Genomic DNA, 18,295 nt, shown 5'->3' on the forward strand with positions numbered 1-18,295 from the left:
ATAAACGCACCGCGAGACGAAAGGGTTTATTCGGAAAACTACATTGTGGATCGGTGAATTGGACCGTGCTCGCTCCTCAGCTTTAGAATGAGAAGGTTTGGCGGGGCATACGGGCTACTACCGGACGGAGGGATTACATCCCACGAGGCTGAAGGTAAAAAGGGAGTTTTTGTTTGAGAGCCTTTTAATTTTTAAGCCCACCCAACTAAAGCGGGTGGCTTGGCCCGTATAATGAATTCCACGACGTTCCCGTGACGTCAGGTCGTCCCTATTGATCGCATCCTTTGGAACACCATTAGAGGATGCGCTTCGGCATTACGATTAAGCGCTCTACCTTATTCCGTTGCAAATAAGGAAAAATGAGGTCTGCAAGACGACTAAGAATGTCTTTCCGAACATCGATGAGAATGAGGATTCGTTGCTACGTTGTTAATGACAGTAAAGCGAAGTGCCATAGGATTTATGAAAAATTCTCTATCGATTTTTGTTGTTTGAAGTAATTTAATTTAAAGAAAAGGTACATGTATGAGAAAAATGTTATGATTGTTTTATATAGCATGCATAGATAAGTTATACATATATAATTTTATAGAAATTACCTGGAGATTTTACACGTAATAATTTTTTTAATAACTACTTTATAATCTTAAGAGAGACAGTTTATTTATATAAATTATTGTTTATTATTTGCATTTTTCTGATAACGTCTTTCAAATATCTAAAATTTTTAAATATTAGGAATATAAAAAAATATATGCATATATATACTCAATGCAAGTTTTTATTATAAAAACATTATCTATAAAAAGAATGAAAGCTAACACTTCTTCGTCTCGACCTGGTATTGGGAAGTTTTGTTGTTGTGTGTACACGGTTGCATTGTGCATGACCCTGACCCATCTTTCATATAGACCTCATCAACGTCTTCTAAGTCGAGGTACAGTCCGATCAGACTAGAAGTGAGGTTGCCCGATAAAGAAGGACAGATGCGTGTGATATAGATGACCGGAAGCAATCGGTTTACTCACCTTCCACCACTTCTAAGCTTAAGGATCGTGCCGCTTTTATTTTCGATTATACTTGATCCACTTCGAGATTTCCTTTTCTTTTTGGAAAAAAAAAACGCGCAAATCACAATATGTCACATAACATTCGACACCTCGTATCCTTTTTTTAATAAAAGGAAATTATATTTTTTTTTTGTAAAAACTGCCAGATGCGTGTTAACATGCTACGATACAAACGGGCAGACAGGTAACATAAAGAACTAATCGCAAGTAAAGACTAGAACTCAACTCGAGAAAAATACTTGACCATTACCTCTGCTGTAATAATAATGATACTAATGCAGCTCATCCGGCGTTCCTTCTGTCATTCTACGAATGCTGCGTAATTTACAAACGCAAGTGGGTTGCGCCATTTAAAGCAAAATTTGTCCATGTGCTGGTGAAGTAACCTTGTACTTTGTAAGTTAACTGATCATGTGTATTTTAGCGGAATATGATACAAAGAGAAATTGCAATAGAATTGATTTATGATATCGTGTAAGCGACATGTGTCTTCGAACGTGAATATACATTTAGCAGATTATTGGCAATGTGTAACATCTGGACGAAAACAGTCCTAACCATTCTTACTTAATCTAATTTAAGTCTTCAATGCCATTCTCGATATGGCATATTCGTTTTTTTTTTCAAAAAATAGTTTTTTTCGAAACTTTTGTTTATTTTATTGCTTATAACTTGTTTACTGATGAAGATGCATACATAAATTTCCTTGATGTATTGTATATCTTAATGTGTTTGAATTGAAAAAAAATAGTTACAATATGTTCATGTTATGAAAGTTAAAAGCAATAAAAAATTTGTGGATATGCCAGTATGTTGCATCAATGATAAAACGTGTGGCATTGAAGGGAATTCTCAAGTACTATTGCATATCTCATAAGATAGGTAGTGCACTAAAGATTGTTATCTTATCTAATTTTCCATCGAATATTTTATTAATTTAATACTATGTATATTAAAGAATTTATAAGAATCGTCACTGTCTTTTAAATTAATAACATTAATTTCTTATTATCTTTTGATATAAAATGTTGTTTTGTTATAAATATAATCTATAAAATGTTAGCATATAAAATAAAAATGCATTTAACATAATATAATTAATTATAAATAGCACATTCGTGGATTCAAGAGTTTCTTCAATTTTACCTCGGTCCAAGGTGGCAGCTTTCGAATGATATACACGAATCAGGTTGCGTAAACATCTTGCAAGAGAATCATGCAAATATAGAGTTTATAAATCACAGTGGATTTTGGATTTTTTTCAACAATGGGAAGCGTCTCGCTAATTTTAAACCTGGTCAACGTCACGCTCTTCGAAGTGTCATAAATCTTACAGTATAAACTTAAGTTCCATATATTAATTTTTACATTTATTTAAATAATACTTAATAATGATAATAGTTAATAATTATATTAATAAAAACATTAAAAATGGAAATTCCAGAAATGGCAGAATGTGTTTGTTAATTTCATAATAATCGATTATATATAAATAAAGATTTAAAATAATACATAGTTTGTAATAAATCTAATTTATTCGTAAACAACTACAAGTTACATAAAGAATAAAATGTATCTTCTATAGCAATAGCTTTTAACGTCTTAGCAAATTGATATCGAGTATTTCTGCGAAGTTTTATTTGCATGTATCAAACGGCAGATCGAAGTTTCCAAGAAATTTATACACGGTGTATTATTTGGTGTATTTATGATGTTGTTATCGTAGATGTAAATTTTCTTTTGTCTCGGCAGATTTGTGAGCAGGCAAATACCGCTAGGAAGACATTTCTTGCAAATCATGGCAAATGTTGCTTTGTGAAACGACAGTTCAGTTAATTTGATATCACTTAACTGCCAACTTGATTTGACGCGAATGATGAACGACTGATTTGTATGACTTTTTAGATTTTTTATTTTATAAATATCTAAAAAGTTCTCATTTTTTATAAGTATTTTAAACATTGTTGCACAAAGTTATTTTTTTAACGTTAAGACATACATACGCAAGTTTGGGTAGTCATTTAGGCATACAGATTACCAAACGTGATAAGAAAATTTATATTAAACGTCATTTTATATCATTGCTTCTCCTGTGCACAAGATGAGATAGCCAGATATTTATTTAAGATTATTTCGAATAACAGAAATACAATTTTCTTTCTTTTTCCTTTTTAAATCCATCGTATGATAACAGCATCTTACTTAGGGCGAACAAATTGAATGCTACTGAGACGAAAAGATGCAACGTTATATAAGTATAGGCAAACTTTAAGTTTGAAACCGTCCATTATTGATCCACCATCTATTGATGATCTTTCGGAAAATATTTGATCGAAACGGTCGATACGGTCGTGAATCTAACAACATGGTCGTAATGCATGGCCACGTGTTCTGGCCATTTGGCGAGTATAAAAATTAAACTTCGGCAATTACCCATCAGCTATTAGCGACATAGCTGTTTGATGTATGCCATTAGCAATGCGCGGGAATAGACGGAAGAGTTTACCGAGTGCCTATGTGTGCGCACATGTGTACATCACGTCGGCTCTATTAAATCATAATGGGTCCACAATGTGAGCCTCTGCTCCCGGAGGTTGACTAGAAACGAGCTTAGACAACACCGTACCGAAAGCCAAGACCTCGTGCACGTCGCCGCGATCGGTACGTCGCGAATAGTCCCCCCGATAGGGATGCCCCGTTTCACCAACCAACGCCGGGATTCAACGAAGTAGAATCTAAGGGAAAGAAAACAGTAACTTTCGAAAGAGGTGCTTCATACACACACACATTTCGATACACACATACACATATATACACGAATATACAATATCTTTTTTTATCTCAACAATTTTCCTCTTGTGTTATCCAGAGTCAGACGTCATAAGATAGCGTGTTATTTAAAAGTCGCAAATCATCGACGCAATAAATGTAATATAATAAATATTATTATTTTATATACTTTTTACCTCAACGTATGTAAAAAATAATTAACTAAAATGCGTATATAGAGCGTTCTATAATTAGTGGTACAATTAAGTAATAGTACTGTTTAAGGATCAAGTAACTTTGAAAAGCCTCGAGAATGAGCATATGAACGATGCTTGATTTTGATATTATGGCAATTAATTAATTAACAACTCACAGGTAATGATTATAAGAGATGCTCGAAATTAAGCCGCCAGACCGTAGTAGCAGCAGTAGATCGTAAGACGTGCTTTACGGCTTCGCCATTTGATTCGTACATCCAATTTCGCAATAGCACGGGGCGCCGAGCGCTTACCCCGTTAATTGTTCTTTTTCTTCGTAGGAGTCAAGACCAAGATAGATCGAGCCGACGACATTCGCAGACGACGAAGACGGCTAGTCGTAGAGGAGGGATCGAAAGAATCGCGACCGGTTTAGAGGGGAAAAGAAGAGAGGGATAATCAAAAGGAAAAAGAGAGAGAGACAGTGAGGAGGGGATGGTGAAATAGGCTGATTGCGAGAGACAGAATTTACCCGCTTGATAACGACACGGTGGACAGTAGGTACGTGTAAAGAGATCGTGGCTGTCTCTCGTACGATCGGCTCCTTGGGGGGCGGAAGGTGGGGATCCTCGGTAGGCATAGAACACGGCCTACACTCTGTTGCGTTTAGGCGCCTCAGTTGCGGAAGAATATCGCTCGTTTTCGGACGCAAATCTATAGTTTGCGAGGGACCACGCTGACTCACCGTGAAGCGATCGAACCTTTTTTAAAAGAGATTGCTATTGTATATCGATACTCCATTTCGGCGATCAATTATTCGAACTATAACCTTGGGTCCATCCTGTATCAGCGGTAGGTGGCCGCAGTTCGTGAATTTTTTGCTCGCGACATCATTGATCATACATGATTGAAATATGTAATTCAATTTTATGAAGAAATACAAATTTTATTAGTATAACATAAAAGTTTGAATTTTTTTATTTCCTACAACGATTTTATATGACTGTAACTTATTGTAACACTCGTTGTTTGATGAAAATTACACGGTTCAAGTAAACGAAATAGTGAAGATAGACCTTGTCTTTACATTCTTGTCATTTTTAGCGATATTGTTCAAATATTATTCAATTTCAACACTCGTAATCTGATAATACTGTTTGGCATTCAGTGTCGGAGGTTGTTGTACAAATACATTATCTTCAGTTCGACTCAAGGTTTAAATTTTTCCATCGGCATCTTTCCATCACCATTGATCATCCCCGTAGCATAAATCAAGCTGCACGCGCGACAGTCGCAGTCAACCCCCAGATTTCCTGGCGTAGGTGTTGCCTGGGTGAGACCAAGTCGAAACATGGAGAACACGTGACCGCGTGATAAAGTGACGGACACGAGGGACAGTGCGAGAGGAAAAAGAATAGATTCCGCGAGTGAGCGCGGGGGCGAGTCCAGACCGAACGAAAAAGCGATGCCAAGAGCCGCGAGGACGATCAAGTCACATCGGTACCGTGCGACCCGCGATTGAGGTCACTGAATTCGCTCGAAGCCACTGGTGTTAGGCGCTTGCCAGTTGCGGGCAGTCGCGACGATTAGGTCGAGGCGAAGATGAAGAACAACTCGAGCAACTCGAATCATGAGAAGAACGGGCCGGAGAACTTGAAGCTATTACAGGTGCCGACGACACCGCCCGCGACACCGTCATCACCCACGACGCCAACCAGAGGCCTCGATGATGTCTTCAAGGAGCTACCGATCACCGACGACACCTCGTGCGGCATATGGTGCCTCAAGGGTCCAACTTTGCAGAAGTTCGCCAACAAGAAGGCATACGTGTTTCTCTACGGTGTGCTTGGCTGCATATTTTCCGCAAGTTATGCTTATTTCAATGGCACTATTACTACCATCGAGAAAAGATTTAAAATACCCTCGAAAACGACGGGTACGTATAATATGTTTTATTACACTTAAATACTATATATATGCAGTGTATCACAAAACTAAATTTAACCCATAGATATTAGAAATGAAAAATGTTTACGTCTATATCTCTCATTTTTTTAACAAAAAAGATCAAATATTTTGTTAGCAAATAAAAAATAGAACAAGTTTAAAGTAGTATTACTTATATATTTTAAATCTAAATTAATAATGTAATTAATTTGCTAAATATTTTAGCGAATTAATTACATTTTTGTTAAAATTTTTTTGTTATACATAAAATTTTTTTATTAATAATTTAATTTACTTACATAAAAAATATTTTATAAGTGTTAGCAGTTTTAACAACTTAAAATGTTGTCTTAAGATAGTTATTTCGCGTGAGGATTGTCATTAAATGAATTGTTACGACACAATTTACGTCACGTACGTACTTTCTTCTCATGCAGGTCTCATCACAGTGGGTAACGACATCTCGCAACTTTTCGTATCCGTCGCCCTGTCGTATTATGCAGGAAGGGGTCACAGGCCTCGATGGATCGCTTTCGGTATTTACACCGTAAGTTTTATCACATGCATCCTCGGATATCGATTAATGCGGCGTGCACCGCGTATTATTCGCGCGCCGTACTTTCGCGTCGACAAGAAACGAAATCAGCTGTCAGCACACGCCCCGAGGAACGAGCCGGTAGACGTCATAACTCACCGATTGGTCGGTTCTTAATTAAATTAGGAAGCGTTAGAATCGTAGTTACGCTCATTCATGCCTCTTGCCATCGTACTCTCGTCGTCGTGTGCTTAGCTAAGCGCTTCATTCTTCGTAAAGAGGCGCTTGCGGAATGCTCTAGATGTCGAACAGATAGCTGAGCGTGCTGCAATATTTATAATACGACAATAAATTATCACAAATAATGATAGAAATAAAAAAAGTAAAGTTAGAATTAGTAAAGAATATCGCATAGATATTTTAAAGCTCATGACTTAGACTCGAATCATTCCTGAATATTGATAAAATGTCTATTTTATCAGGTTGTACTTTTCTGTTGCCTTACGATGCTGCCACATTTTCTCTATGGACCCGGCGAGGATGCCTTGTCCCTGACCAAGGAATATGGAGCGCAAAGTACCCTAAACACAAGCACGATTCTTGAAAAACATTCACGAAAATTTCTGTGTATGGGCAAAGAAAATCGCGGGATGGATTGCGAAGTTGAAGATGGAAACTTTGCGCCACAGGTGCTTCTCTTCATAGCCCAACTAGTATCTGGAGTGGGTGGTTCCCTTTATTATACCCTCGGTGTGTCGTACATGGACGACAATATACAAAAGTCGAAAACGCCGGCGCTGATCAGTTTCTCGTACTTTCTGCGAATGCTGGGACCCGCCATTGGCTACGGACTGGCCTCATTCTCCTTGAAGTTCTACATCAGTCCGACTTTAACTCCCACTATCACGATGCAAGATCCGAGGTATGTAGGATTAGAATAATGATATTGTTGCAATTAAACAGTGATTTACTGTTTTGTTAATAAATTATTTATCAAACAAGTCGTTTATGTACAAAATATACATACATAAATGTTTTGGGAAAATCTCCTGTTAATTAATTATATCTAATAAATTTACATTAATGATATTTAAGGTGGTTAGGCGCTTGGTGGTTAGGATGGATTATTTTAGCCATTCTCCTCGCCATTTTCGCAAGCATAATCGCTCTCTTTCCAAAAACGCTGCCGAGAGCGGCCGCTCGCAAAGTCTTAGCTTTGGAACGCAACAAATCGGCTGCGAGCATAAAGGAGCAAGAATCGGAGCTACCGGCGTCAATCTCGGACATGCTGAGGACGTTTAAGCGCCTGATAACGAACACGACTTTAATGTGTAATAATTTGGCGACGGTCTTCTATTTCATGGGCTACATGCCTTATTGGATCTTTATGCCGAAGTACATCGAGACCCAGTACAAGCAATCAGCTTCTGTCTCGTCATTGATTACCGGCACGGTCGGTTTGGTATTCAGTGCCTTTGGGATTCTGCTGTCCGGTCTGATCATCTCCAAGTACAAGCCGAAGGCTAGATACCTAGCGGCGTGGAATGTCATGATTGGCATTATATCAATAATGGGAATGATCTCTTACGCCTTTCTCGGTTGCTCAGCGAACGACAACCAAATTGCTATTCAGCCGAACGGTGTATTGAAAACACAGCTGCCCTGTAACGAGCAGTGTCACTGCGACTACGTTGAATATAATCCTGTGTGTTCCGATAACGGACAAACGTTTATATCCGCATGTCATGCCGGCTGCCGCAGCATGAAGGTTTGATATCATTTTGCGTAATCTCTGTGAAAGGCAATCTCGCTTTAGAAAAAAATTGGCTGTGTAAAAAAAAAAGAGGAATTCCAGTAAAAGGAAATAAAAAAAAATCTTTGTTAAGCAATTTTTCATATTAGAACATTTTTAAGTTACTGCCACATTTAAAGGCGAGATTTTTTTTTAATTTCTATTAATATAATTTGTATTAACGTGTAATTTATATTAATTAAATTTATCTCTTCTTTTCATTTTTAGCTTTACAGTAACGGCAGTAAAGTATATACGGACTGCAATTGCGTAAAACCGAAATTGGCTCGTTCCTTGGCGTATCCGTTTTCCAACATCACATCTTTCCCATTCTTTACCGAAGTTCCATTAGAAACGACCGAACCCACCGTCGAAGTTTTGGGAACGGCTATTCCGGGTTCGTGTCCAGTCGACTGTATGCAGAAGTTCTACATCTTTCTGACGGTGGTGTGTTTTTTGAAGAAGAAGGACAAAGCGGTTGCTATGGGCTTCGGATTAATGATAATGAGTCTTTTTGCCTTCATACCATCGCCTATTTTGTTTGGATTTATATTAGGTTAGTGATAAACTTCATTTGTACACGCGCGGTTATTAACATCGACAGAGACAGATTGCCTGACGTTGCATTATCAAATGGCAAACAAAATCTTCGATGTCTTTATTTACTTTTTTTCGGTGGCTTTATTAGTTCAAGTCATCATTGTGAAAAGATATACTCCATATATCTTTATATTTGAACTCGCTTGATTACATGCTTTATTTGGAAACTAATTAATATTTTATATCTTTTAGACAATACTTGTCTCGTATGGGGTAAGACTTGTTCGGGGACGGGAAATTGCTGGTTGTATAATGGTGAGGCATTGAGGTATTTGTTGAATTTCACCGCGGCCAGTGAGTATTTTACAATAATATCCAAAAACTGCAATTCTGGTTGTTCGTGTGTATTATAGTCCCTTTGTCACTTTAGGTTTTGTAACGATCGGTACGGTATTCGACGTGGGCGTTTGGTATTTCGTCAAAGACGTGAAGATCTTTGACGAGGAGATTGAACTAGAAGATATAGCTGAGGAGCCTGGTGAGACGCTTTAAAGAATAATTGATGATCGAGTTCAATCACCCTTTCGGGGTAAACGTTTACGCGCGTGAAGAGAGACTTCGATCGAAGATCTTCAAGAAGGAGCGAACGACGAACGCGAAGCGAGCGAGAACCGACAAATAAAGACTTTACAAGTACCTTAAGCACCTCCTTAGCTATTTAAAGCTCGTAGTAACCTAGATAGAATCGACTGTTGGTAGATCACCCATGGTGTTCGCAAAAGCAGAGCGATCATCGATCTTTTATTAATTTTAATTTACTGCGATTAATTATTTTTATTGTTATAACGGGTGAATTTATAATTCACTGTACGTACGGTATAAATACTTGTTTTATTTTGGATTCATGTTTGAACGGAAAATGACGAAATTAATATATATATAAAGTATATATATACTCTGTATACATGGCTTACACTGTCGATGGTGTAAGCAACGATTCATGCTAGCGTGAATCATCTATAAAGTTAAATAATTGTACATATATAAAATGATTATATTTTGAATTAGTAAAAAAGAACACCGTAATTTATCTACTCACGATGAAATACATGTATTCGCTGTTATTAAAGTTAGAAAGAATTTGAATCTATATGTAAGATGATATAAAAAAAAGTCATTACTAAGAGGTAGACGAATTGCAAAATAATCCACAAAATTAGGATATGATAGATTTTAATCGTGTAATAAATATCAAAGAATTATAATGGACGTCGTTACGTTTTATAAAGGATGACTATGAATAGAAGTATGCCATGAAATATAGCAAACGTTTTATTAGTCAGCTATCCTTTATTAAATTTTTGGAGTATCACGGATAAAAATATCTTTATTAATAGCAACATTTAAATTCTGCATGGTAATTAGAGCAACTTGATATTACGATTCATAATTCAAGAAAGTGTACGTCAAATTTTATAGTTCACCTGTCAAAACGCCAAGTTAAATCAATGGTTTTATATCTGAAATGCGACAGGTGTCAGAGATAGTATTGTGTAGTGTTGCGTATTTTTTAAGTCGGGACCTCTTATCACTCGCAGATATAAATTTATCGTGATAGTGCTTCTCCATTGTACAGATGGATATACTCGTTCCTCCATAAATATCCGCATCGTACGATTTTCACGTGTCATGCGTTATCTATCACGTTTAGATTAGAGCGGTCTTTAATTTTAAAGATCGGTTTGACGCGGTACTTTGCTGCCTTTAGCGACATTTTTTGGACTAGGAGTCTCAAGTCTTTCCGAACGTGAGTCAGAGTTCTTATCCTGTACATCTGGCAAGCTACCAAAGCCTGAAGAGGATTGTCCTCGAGAGGGTGACCTACCGGGAACCATAGCTACCAGAGGTATACCCATCTTGCTCTCCGGTCTACTTCTCATATCCTCTGTCATATTCTCTGATAACTGATCTTCGTTTAGAGTTTCCTGACTCGCGTTTTGCTCGTATCGATCGATCAATGACTTCACGTCACTCAAGTGCGCCGTATTGGTACTGCCCAAGTTGCCTTTCCTGTCTGGAGACGGATCCATTATCGGTATGCCAACTTCATTGAAGTTGCCCTGTTTGGGTACTTTGCTCTCTTGACCCTTCTTCGTCAACTCGGAACTGTTTGTCTTCGAGGAATTGTCCTGATAACTAGTCGGATCCTTGAATCTAGAATTTTGAGCTCTTCGTGGATCTTCGTAGTGATCGGGATTTGGAAATCGGCGCTTTATGGACGATTTGCTTGATGAGGGATGATCTTTCCCGTCTTGAGTTTGATCATAATCTTTGCTCGGAATGCGCTTTCTTGATTTAGGACCGACGCTGCTGAGATCACTCTCGATATCAGAATCGAGTTCCAGCGGTGTATAAGCAACTTGTGTGTTGGACCGTTTCTTACTCTCGTCGCTCGAGCTGTCTAAATCATTATCAGAGTCGATATTACGGATCGATGATTGCGAATTGTGATTTGTCGGACGATTTGAATCCGGTCGACGATTGTATGGAACCATCATGCCGTTCAACTTTACAGGTGCGCTCTTTTGAGTACCTTCTTCTTTCTTCGCTGAATTTTCCTCCGGTTCTGCTTGAGATTTTGTCTTCAGTATTGTTCTTGACTCTGCAAGCTCTGGTTCAACAACAGCCTCCACTCCTCTCATTTCATCATCTGCAAGTATTACCGCATTTTATAGCACTAATTTTACAGAAAAAGGAATTAATTTTAATTTATTTTATAAAAAAAGGAACTTTAGTTTTTTACGGATTAATTAAATTTAGTATTTTTTGAAAAAAGTATTTACTATTGTTATTTGGCGTTTCGAGTAGCTCGGTTATTATTGCTGGTTCGAACATTTCTTGTAGCTCAGTATTTTCTTGATCTTTAGTTTCATCTTCTTCATATAACTGTAAATTCTTGCAGAAAAACCAAACAATAATTTTGAGTAAAACGCAAAGTGATAAAAATAGTATTGTTAAATAACACAAGTAATCCCCGAGTTTTTTGGAATTATGTAAATGACAAATTGTCTCTTGACTGCCCCAATAGTGACACATCTGACGCGAGACGAATTCATAAAGAATTTTGCCAGGAACATAAACGAATAGTGCGATCCACATCATCCAGAAACCTATGCTGATAGCTTTGTCTTGCTTGTAGACAGATCTTATATTGACCAATATATCTCCTACAAAAGTGGAAGCGATTAACGTATACGCTAATAAAGATCCAAACTGAAACAAGAATGATAGAAAGATTTTTCATTTACAATTGATTAGATTCTATTAAATGGCAAAATTTATATGGTTATATAATATAATTGATATAATTATATTATAAATACAATTAATTGAGTAAATACTAATAATACATTTAAAAATGAAACAAATAAACACAATTGTAATCACCTCAAAAACCATCCAGCCAGCTTGACATTCACTCGAATCGCACGGGCCATCTATCGCTTGGTCATTATCCCACTCTGTCTCCTTTATGCAGGTGCAACCGCTATAGATCTTTACGTCGTCGACGTAAATGATTGTAGAGCAGCCGGCGTAGCAAGGATTATAATACGTAAACTTTCCCAAACTATCGCAAATCGGTTGGAAATCGGCGTCCTTAGAGCAACGACAGTCTTTGTTGCAATATTTCAACAAGGTGTCGCTACAACAGCGTCAATCAATAAATTTTATTTGTCTATGCGATTATCGTGAAATTTGTGAATGTCACAAAATGAGATACAATATATTGTTGTTTTGTTTTTAACGACACTCAATCAATGTTAATTTTAAGAATCGGCTCGTACTTACGAGCTTTTTTCCAAATTGTGGACAGGTGGTTTGTCGCAGGTGGCAAAGATTAGTCCGATGATAATCGCAATTGTCAGAAGTACGGTAATGAAACTGTAACCAATAATAAATCTCGCTTGTGGCTTTGCCTTGGCTAACACAAAGCCACTGATGATTACAACTAGTCCAATTAGAATAGGTCTTCCGATATCTAGAATGAACGTGAATATTGCTTTTATTTCATATATAAATTATTTCATGTTATTTAAAATTACATTTTAACTTTCTACGACGTTTTGGAAATAAAATATATTTCTATTTTTTAAGTTTCAGTCATTTAGTCATTATTTTCCATTTATCAGTTATATAATTTTCTTTTCATAAGTAAAAAATCCAATTATAGAGCATTTAATCTCCCTTATAAAATATTAATTAGAAAGAGAGTTTTAGTTTTTTTGTTTTATAGAAAAATAGCAAATGAAAATTAATACAAATTATTAATATTCCAAGAAACTGATATCTTATATGTACTTATATAATTTCTTATCTTTTCCTTCTTTATCTATATACTTTATCTATATACTTATATATATTAAAAAAAATATTGTTATATAATCTTACTGGTAACCAGCCTGAAAAGCAGAGGATCGTTAAATCCACGGAACATTCCTGTCGGTCTAGGTATGTAAAATCTGGACTCTAAAAAGATGTCCTCGTGCATCATAAAATTTAGAAGACCCGTGGCACTAAATGCTGTCGCCAGAATGTTGCATATTAAAATTTTGTTAGTAAACAATCTGCATAATGACGGCCAAAAATCAGGACTGTCGACCTTTTGATTGGTTGTTCTGTGGGGTGCTCGGTTACGTATCGTAGTCCGATTAAGAAGTGAAGCTGCGGCTTGTTCAACAACCTAAGACAAAGAAATAATATAATTATATTAAGCTCAAAAATAATTTTTTTAAGAGAATGAAATATAATAAAGAGAGATAGCTTAGTATATTATTAATACATAATAACAAAATTATAATATTGCATTAGTATTAATTCGAAACGCTTTTGATATAAAATCTTATGAAATCTTACATAATTAATTTATAAATTTATATTATATTTTATATTTAATGTTATATACTTCTGAAGGTAATCTTCTTGGGAACCATGAAAGTAGCAAGCCAGGAATCATCAATAATATGGAGAGAATTGGAAATCCAAGCCACCACGCTCCGATTTGATCCCGATATGAATTCACGACACTGAAATCTTCCGCGTCTATCCTGAGACGCGAGTTGATAAGTTTAAAAATAAATATACATTTATTCGGCTCTATTTCATAATGAATAATTAATTTTTAGAGATTGAAAACATAATAGTAATATCTAATAATTGCGTAATATTTAGTAAAGCACGCGTAATACTCACCGCAAGCATCCCCAACCCAAAAGGTATCCGAGAAAAATCCCGACAATTTTTACGGCAATTATTATACCGATGAAACCGGTTATATTCTTTCTTTTTGTATTATCATCTAAATAAGGAATTCCTAGCGCATAGTATGTGATATTTGACATTCCGCTTACGATTAGTACTAGGATTATTATAACCATAGTAACATAGCAGGGATCTTCTTCCGAGATGATCCTCGATAGTCCAGGAGTACATAATTCTGGACTATCATCTGTGAAATTTGAAAAGTATAACACGAAAAAATATTATTTTCTGTTTGATAGCAAATCAAATGCTAATGTAAATTATAATTGACCAATTATGGCCTTCTTCGTTTATTAGTGTTGAACATTTTTCGGTCTATTTTTATTCAATATTGTTAAATTAGAAATTCTATGTTAAAGTTTCATTGTATATTTTGACTACTAACCCGCGTATAATGACATATGAGTGACGTTTTGCGTTTCCTCGATCACACGAACGCGATGTGTTAAATGAGGTATTATCAAAAGGAAATGCATGACACTTTGTAAAAGAGTTAATCCTCCTATCCATGAAGCTCTGTGTATTTTGTCACCCCAATATGCTACCACTAATCCTAATATAATAGGTGTCAATTCTGCCGTAACGAGAATCCAATCTGAAAAAATAAATTTCTGTAAGAAATATTACATATCAGATTTTCATATTAAAAACATGTTTTAAATAATTCCACATGTTATATCAAATTTTAAATATATTTTTTATTATTGAAAAAAATGTGAAAGGAAAAGTTGTTGATATCAAACTCACATATATGTTAAAAATAATGCATTAGATAGAGGCTACATAATAATTAAAAAATGGTGCGCAATAAAATATTTTATGAAATATATAGGAAATCTTTCAATTAAATATTTTTTTGTATCGTTTATAATACGCACCCATTACATACGGATCGATTTGAAATTTTCTAGCTATCGTGGACCCTGTGACGTGAAAGTAAGCATACAGTGCAGCTTGCACTACACCGATCCAACAAATCAATCCTACAAAGAGTTTTCGCGTTGCAAATTTCGCCAGCTTTGGGCATTGCATTTGTCCACAGCCGCAATCGATTGATTGACTAGGTATTGGATTCGCTGGTCCTGTCAAACCGCCTTCCATTTCCGATCTGTTTCTTATTACTTCAGGAAAACGGACTGTCATTTTTCTGAAAGACCTTTTAATTAAAATCAAATATGTTATTCGCGATATGTAGATATAGCTTTTATTTAGTTAAGTATTTTATTTAAAAGTATTTTATTTAAAAGTATTTATTTAAAAGTATTTTATTATAAAAGTGTTTGTGGTATTAGTGACTATAATTGCATGGTAAAATAATTATAGTTAGAAGTTCCATTTTTATGAATTTATATAATAACGTTAGTAATAATAAGTATATATGTATACATGAAAAAAATTTACTAGATCTTAATAAATATTTCTTTGAAGTACTGAATTTATTGGATTTACTTACAGTAAAAAAATACTTTTTTTTCTCATTAAGTAAAAAAATTTACTTAATGAGAAAAATTATAATTAAATCAAATTAATAGTTTTTGTATCAAATAAATATTAGAGTGTAGGAAAAGTTTCCGCGCACCTTTGACAATTTTTCTTTATTAAAATAAAATGAATTAGTCAAATTAGTTAAAGTATTTGCCATTGTTTTCTATCACCTTTGTCTACCTTTTAAGTAGCATATACCACGTTGAAAGTCCTCCTTCAACGCATGCATACAACCATTTATGCGCGGGAACTTTCCCAATATTTTTAGCAAATATATTATTTAGAAATATTTACTTAGAATTATACAAACAAATATTTATTAAAATTTATAATTTGTTTTTAGCGTAGTTTTTTGAAACGTGAAAAAATTGTACTATATTATGATAATTTTAAATACAAAATATTAAAATATACTTCAAAGTATAAATGATAAATCAAATAAACATTTTTATTCAGTAAATGCAACCCGAGCACAATTCATTGGCGAAACATTAATTAAACATTGACATACATTGGGGATATATTGGGCCAATGTTGCGCCGATGAATTGTGCTACGGAATCGCAATTATAATAAATATAACTATTTTCTTAAATTCACTTATTATTTATATGATAATAATAACTCAAAAATTAGTTATCTTGTTAAAAAAAAGTTAAAAATTTTTAAGCAATGTGACTATTAATAACACAAATGACTATATTTGCATGGTCAAAACAACTATAAAAATATAGTTATCCACTTTTTTCTTTCAGAGTATCTTATAATATATACGTAAGAAACAAATGTGTGTGTGTGTGTGTTCCATGCTACTTTTAATAAACTGTATATTACAACTTGTACATAAATTGTATATGAATCATTGTATAGAATCAGAGTTATAAGAAAATTACGAGAATGATATACGTATCTGATATTGACCTATGTATTGTGAGTCATTGGTTATATTGAAACCATATAGAGACTTCATTAAAACGTATTTACAATATCAAATACAAATTTTTTAACATTAAATTAAACAATTAAATAATAGGAAATATATTCGTAATAATTATTTCAACAATCAATAAAACTGTGATACGAAGTCATAATATTGTACAAGCATCTACTTACGTTTATTCAGACGTTTCGGTTTTGCACTTGATAAAGTTCGATATCTTTTTATGTTAATAATTCACCTTCAAGGCAGGTTCACATGGTAATAACATTTCGCGTGTTTTCACTCTTTGGCAGGTTCATTTTCCGTCTTGTCACCTCTATCGTTACGGGAAAGAAACGTAAACGTTTAACGTAGGCGCACAGGCTCGGCACTATTCGACGATGAATACTCGCGTTATCTTCTTACAGATATGCCGTCGAGATATCTTCCGATAAAGTTAGAGTGTAATACGTGCCGCGATGGGGATAACGTTACAGACACGATATATCACGAAGGTGTGTATAGTTTATTATAGTGCTAGTCGCTTGAGTTTAAGAGGAGTCATTATAGGTATATGGTGTCTATTCTCACAATGTCATTGGTATTCGAATTAAATGTTTTTGTCAATTATTTTAACATTTAAATATACTTTAATATTTTTTAATATACTTTAATATTTATTTGTGTTTAAAAATTAATTTGATAAAAGAATAATTATTTCGATTAAACGTAGATTTCGTCAATTCGTTGAAAATATGCATTATTGTTATTAACTTAGTTTAATCATTATTTCGCGTAATATACTTTTATTAGAACACTCTTATACAACTTTGTAAAAATTGTATAAGAAATTTTGTAAATGTTTTTTTTAGATGTGCAAGATATTTTATACAATATACAACAATTACAATAATGTTTTAAAAGCGTATTTTGCAGATTTTTAGTACCAATTAAAAGAGGAAATTGTAATATAAAAATATTGAAGATTTTTCATTTTATAAATGATCAAAATTGACTATTGGTATCACATAGAATTAGCATATATATATATATATATATATGTATATAAGAATAATTATTAATCCATTTATTAATTCTTAAGGAAATCCTAAAGTCATCTATTACCGACTAAACCATATAATTTTTGTATAACAATTACTTTCTTAATAAAATTAAATTAACTAATAAGCTATGAACTCCTTTTCGAAACTCTGATTTCGTACATTTCGACTCCTGTTTGAGTCATCTTACAACGTTAATAAGTACAGCAATTAATAAATCGCACTCATTGTTTTAGTCTTCTCTTTTTTTGTATGCGACTGTTGGAACATTCGTGAGGCCAGAAGCAAGTTGTCCAACACAGTTAACAAGCTGAGTGGCGATAAAAAACTCAGGCTAAAATTAATTTAAAAAATCGTTGGAAAAGATTAAAGAAGTAAAGGACAACAGAAATAAAAATTTGCTCACCTCACGGAGTCAAACAAGTCACACAAAAAAAAAGGTACATCGTAAGAAGAAGAGAGAATAGCAAATAGTCATAGCACGTTAAAATTCAAAATTAAAATTGGAACAAATCAAAATCCTGTCTTGACAGTGTAACGCTCACTTCGATTATAAAACGCTCGCATATAATATAGCGGTCGAAAAACAATAACATCTTATACTTTATTGAGAATCTCTATGCGTTGCTTAAGGCTTCAGTGTCAGTTTATAAATTTAAACT

At 34.5% G+C, this 18,295-nt stretch overlaps 2 protein-coding genes across 5 annotated transcripts; one reads left to right on the plus strand and one right to left on the minus strand.

Annotated features, from left to right (window-relative positions):
- The first annotated feature begins 4,585 nt into the window (after positions 1–4,585).
- On the plus strand, positions 4,586–10,000 carry Oatp58Dc (Organic anion transporting polypeptide 58Dc). 3 transcript variants are annotated; one of them, XM_018447792.1, is made up of 8 exons: positions 4,586–4,888; positions 5,240–5,972; positions 6,421–6,530; positions 7,001–7,440; positions 7,614–8,286; positions 8,539–8,866; positions 9,103–9,204; positions 9,281–10,000. In XM_018447792.1, exons 2-8 carry the CDS (start codon positions 5,639–5,641, stop codon positions 9,400–9,402), a joined length of 2,109 nt encoding a protein of 702 aa, XP_018303294.1. In that variant the 5' UTR covers positions 4,586–4,888; positions 5,240–5,638; the 3' UTR covers positions 9,403–10,000. The 3 variants fall into 3 exon arrangements, with proteins under 3 accessions (XP_018303294.1, XP_018303295.1, XP_018303296.1); XM_018447793.1 differs by having other exon boundaries at positions 5,302–5,972; XM_018447794.1 differs by having other exon boundaries at positions 5,359–5,972.
- A 316-nt stretch (positions 10,001–10,316) lies between these two features.
- Positions 10,317–16,971, minus strand: LOC108722606 (solute carrier organic anion transporter family member 1A5). Of its 2 annotated transcripts, none has more exons than XM_018447789.1 (10): positions 16,767–16,971; positions 15,048–15,316; positions 14,555–14,764; positions 14,101–14,356; positions 13,814–13,955; positions 13,300–13,591; positions 12,700–12,889; positions 12,298–12,553; positions 11,694–12,123; positions 10,317–11,560 (listed from the first exon to the last, which is right to left on the minus strand). In XM_018447789.1, exons 2-10 carry the CDS (start codon positions 15,310–15,312, stop codon positions 10,581–10,583), a joined length of 3,021 nt encoding a protein of 1,006 aa, XP_018303291.1. In that variant the 5' UTR covers positions 15,313–15,316; positions 16,767–16,971; the 3' UTR covers positions 10,317–10,580. The 2 variants fall into 2 exon arrangements, with proteins under 2 accessions (XP_018303291.1, XP_018303292.1); XM_018447790.1 differs by having other exon boundaries at positions 15,048–15,325.
- Positions 16,972–18,295: the final 1,324 nt, after the last annotated feature.

The sequence above is a fragment of the Mycetomoellerius zeteki genome, unplaced genomic scaffold (genome assembly GCF_001594055.1).
Source record: "Mycetomoellerius zeteki isolate Tzet28-1 unplaced genomic scaffold, Tzet1.0 scaffold211, whole genome shotgun sequence".
Lineage (NCBI taxonomy): Eukaryota > Metazoa > Arthropoda > Insecta > Hymenoptera > Formicidae > Mycetomoellerius > Mycetomoellerius zeteki.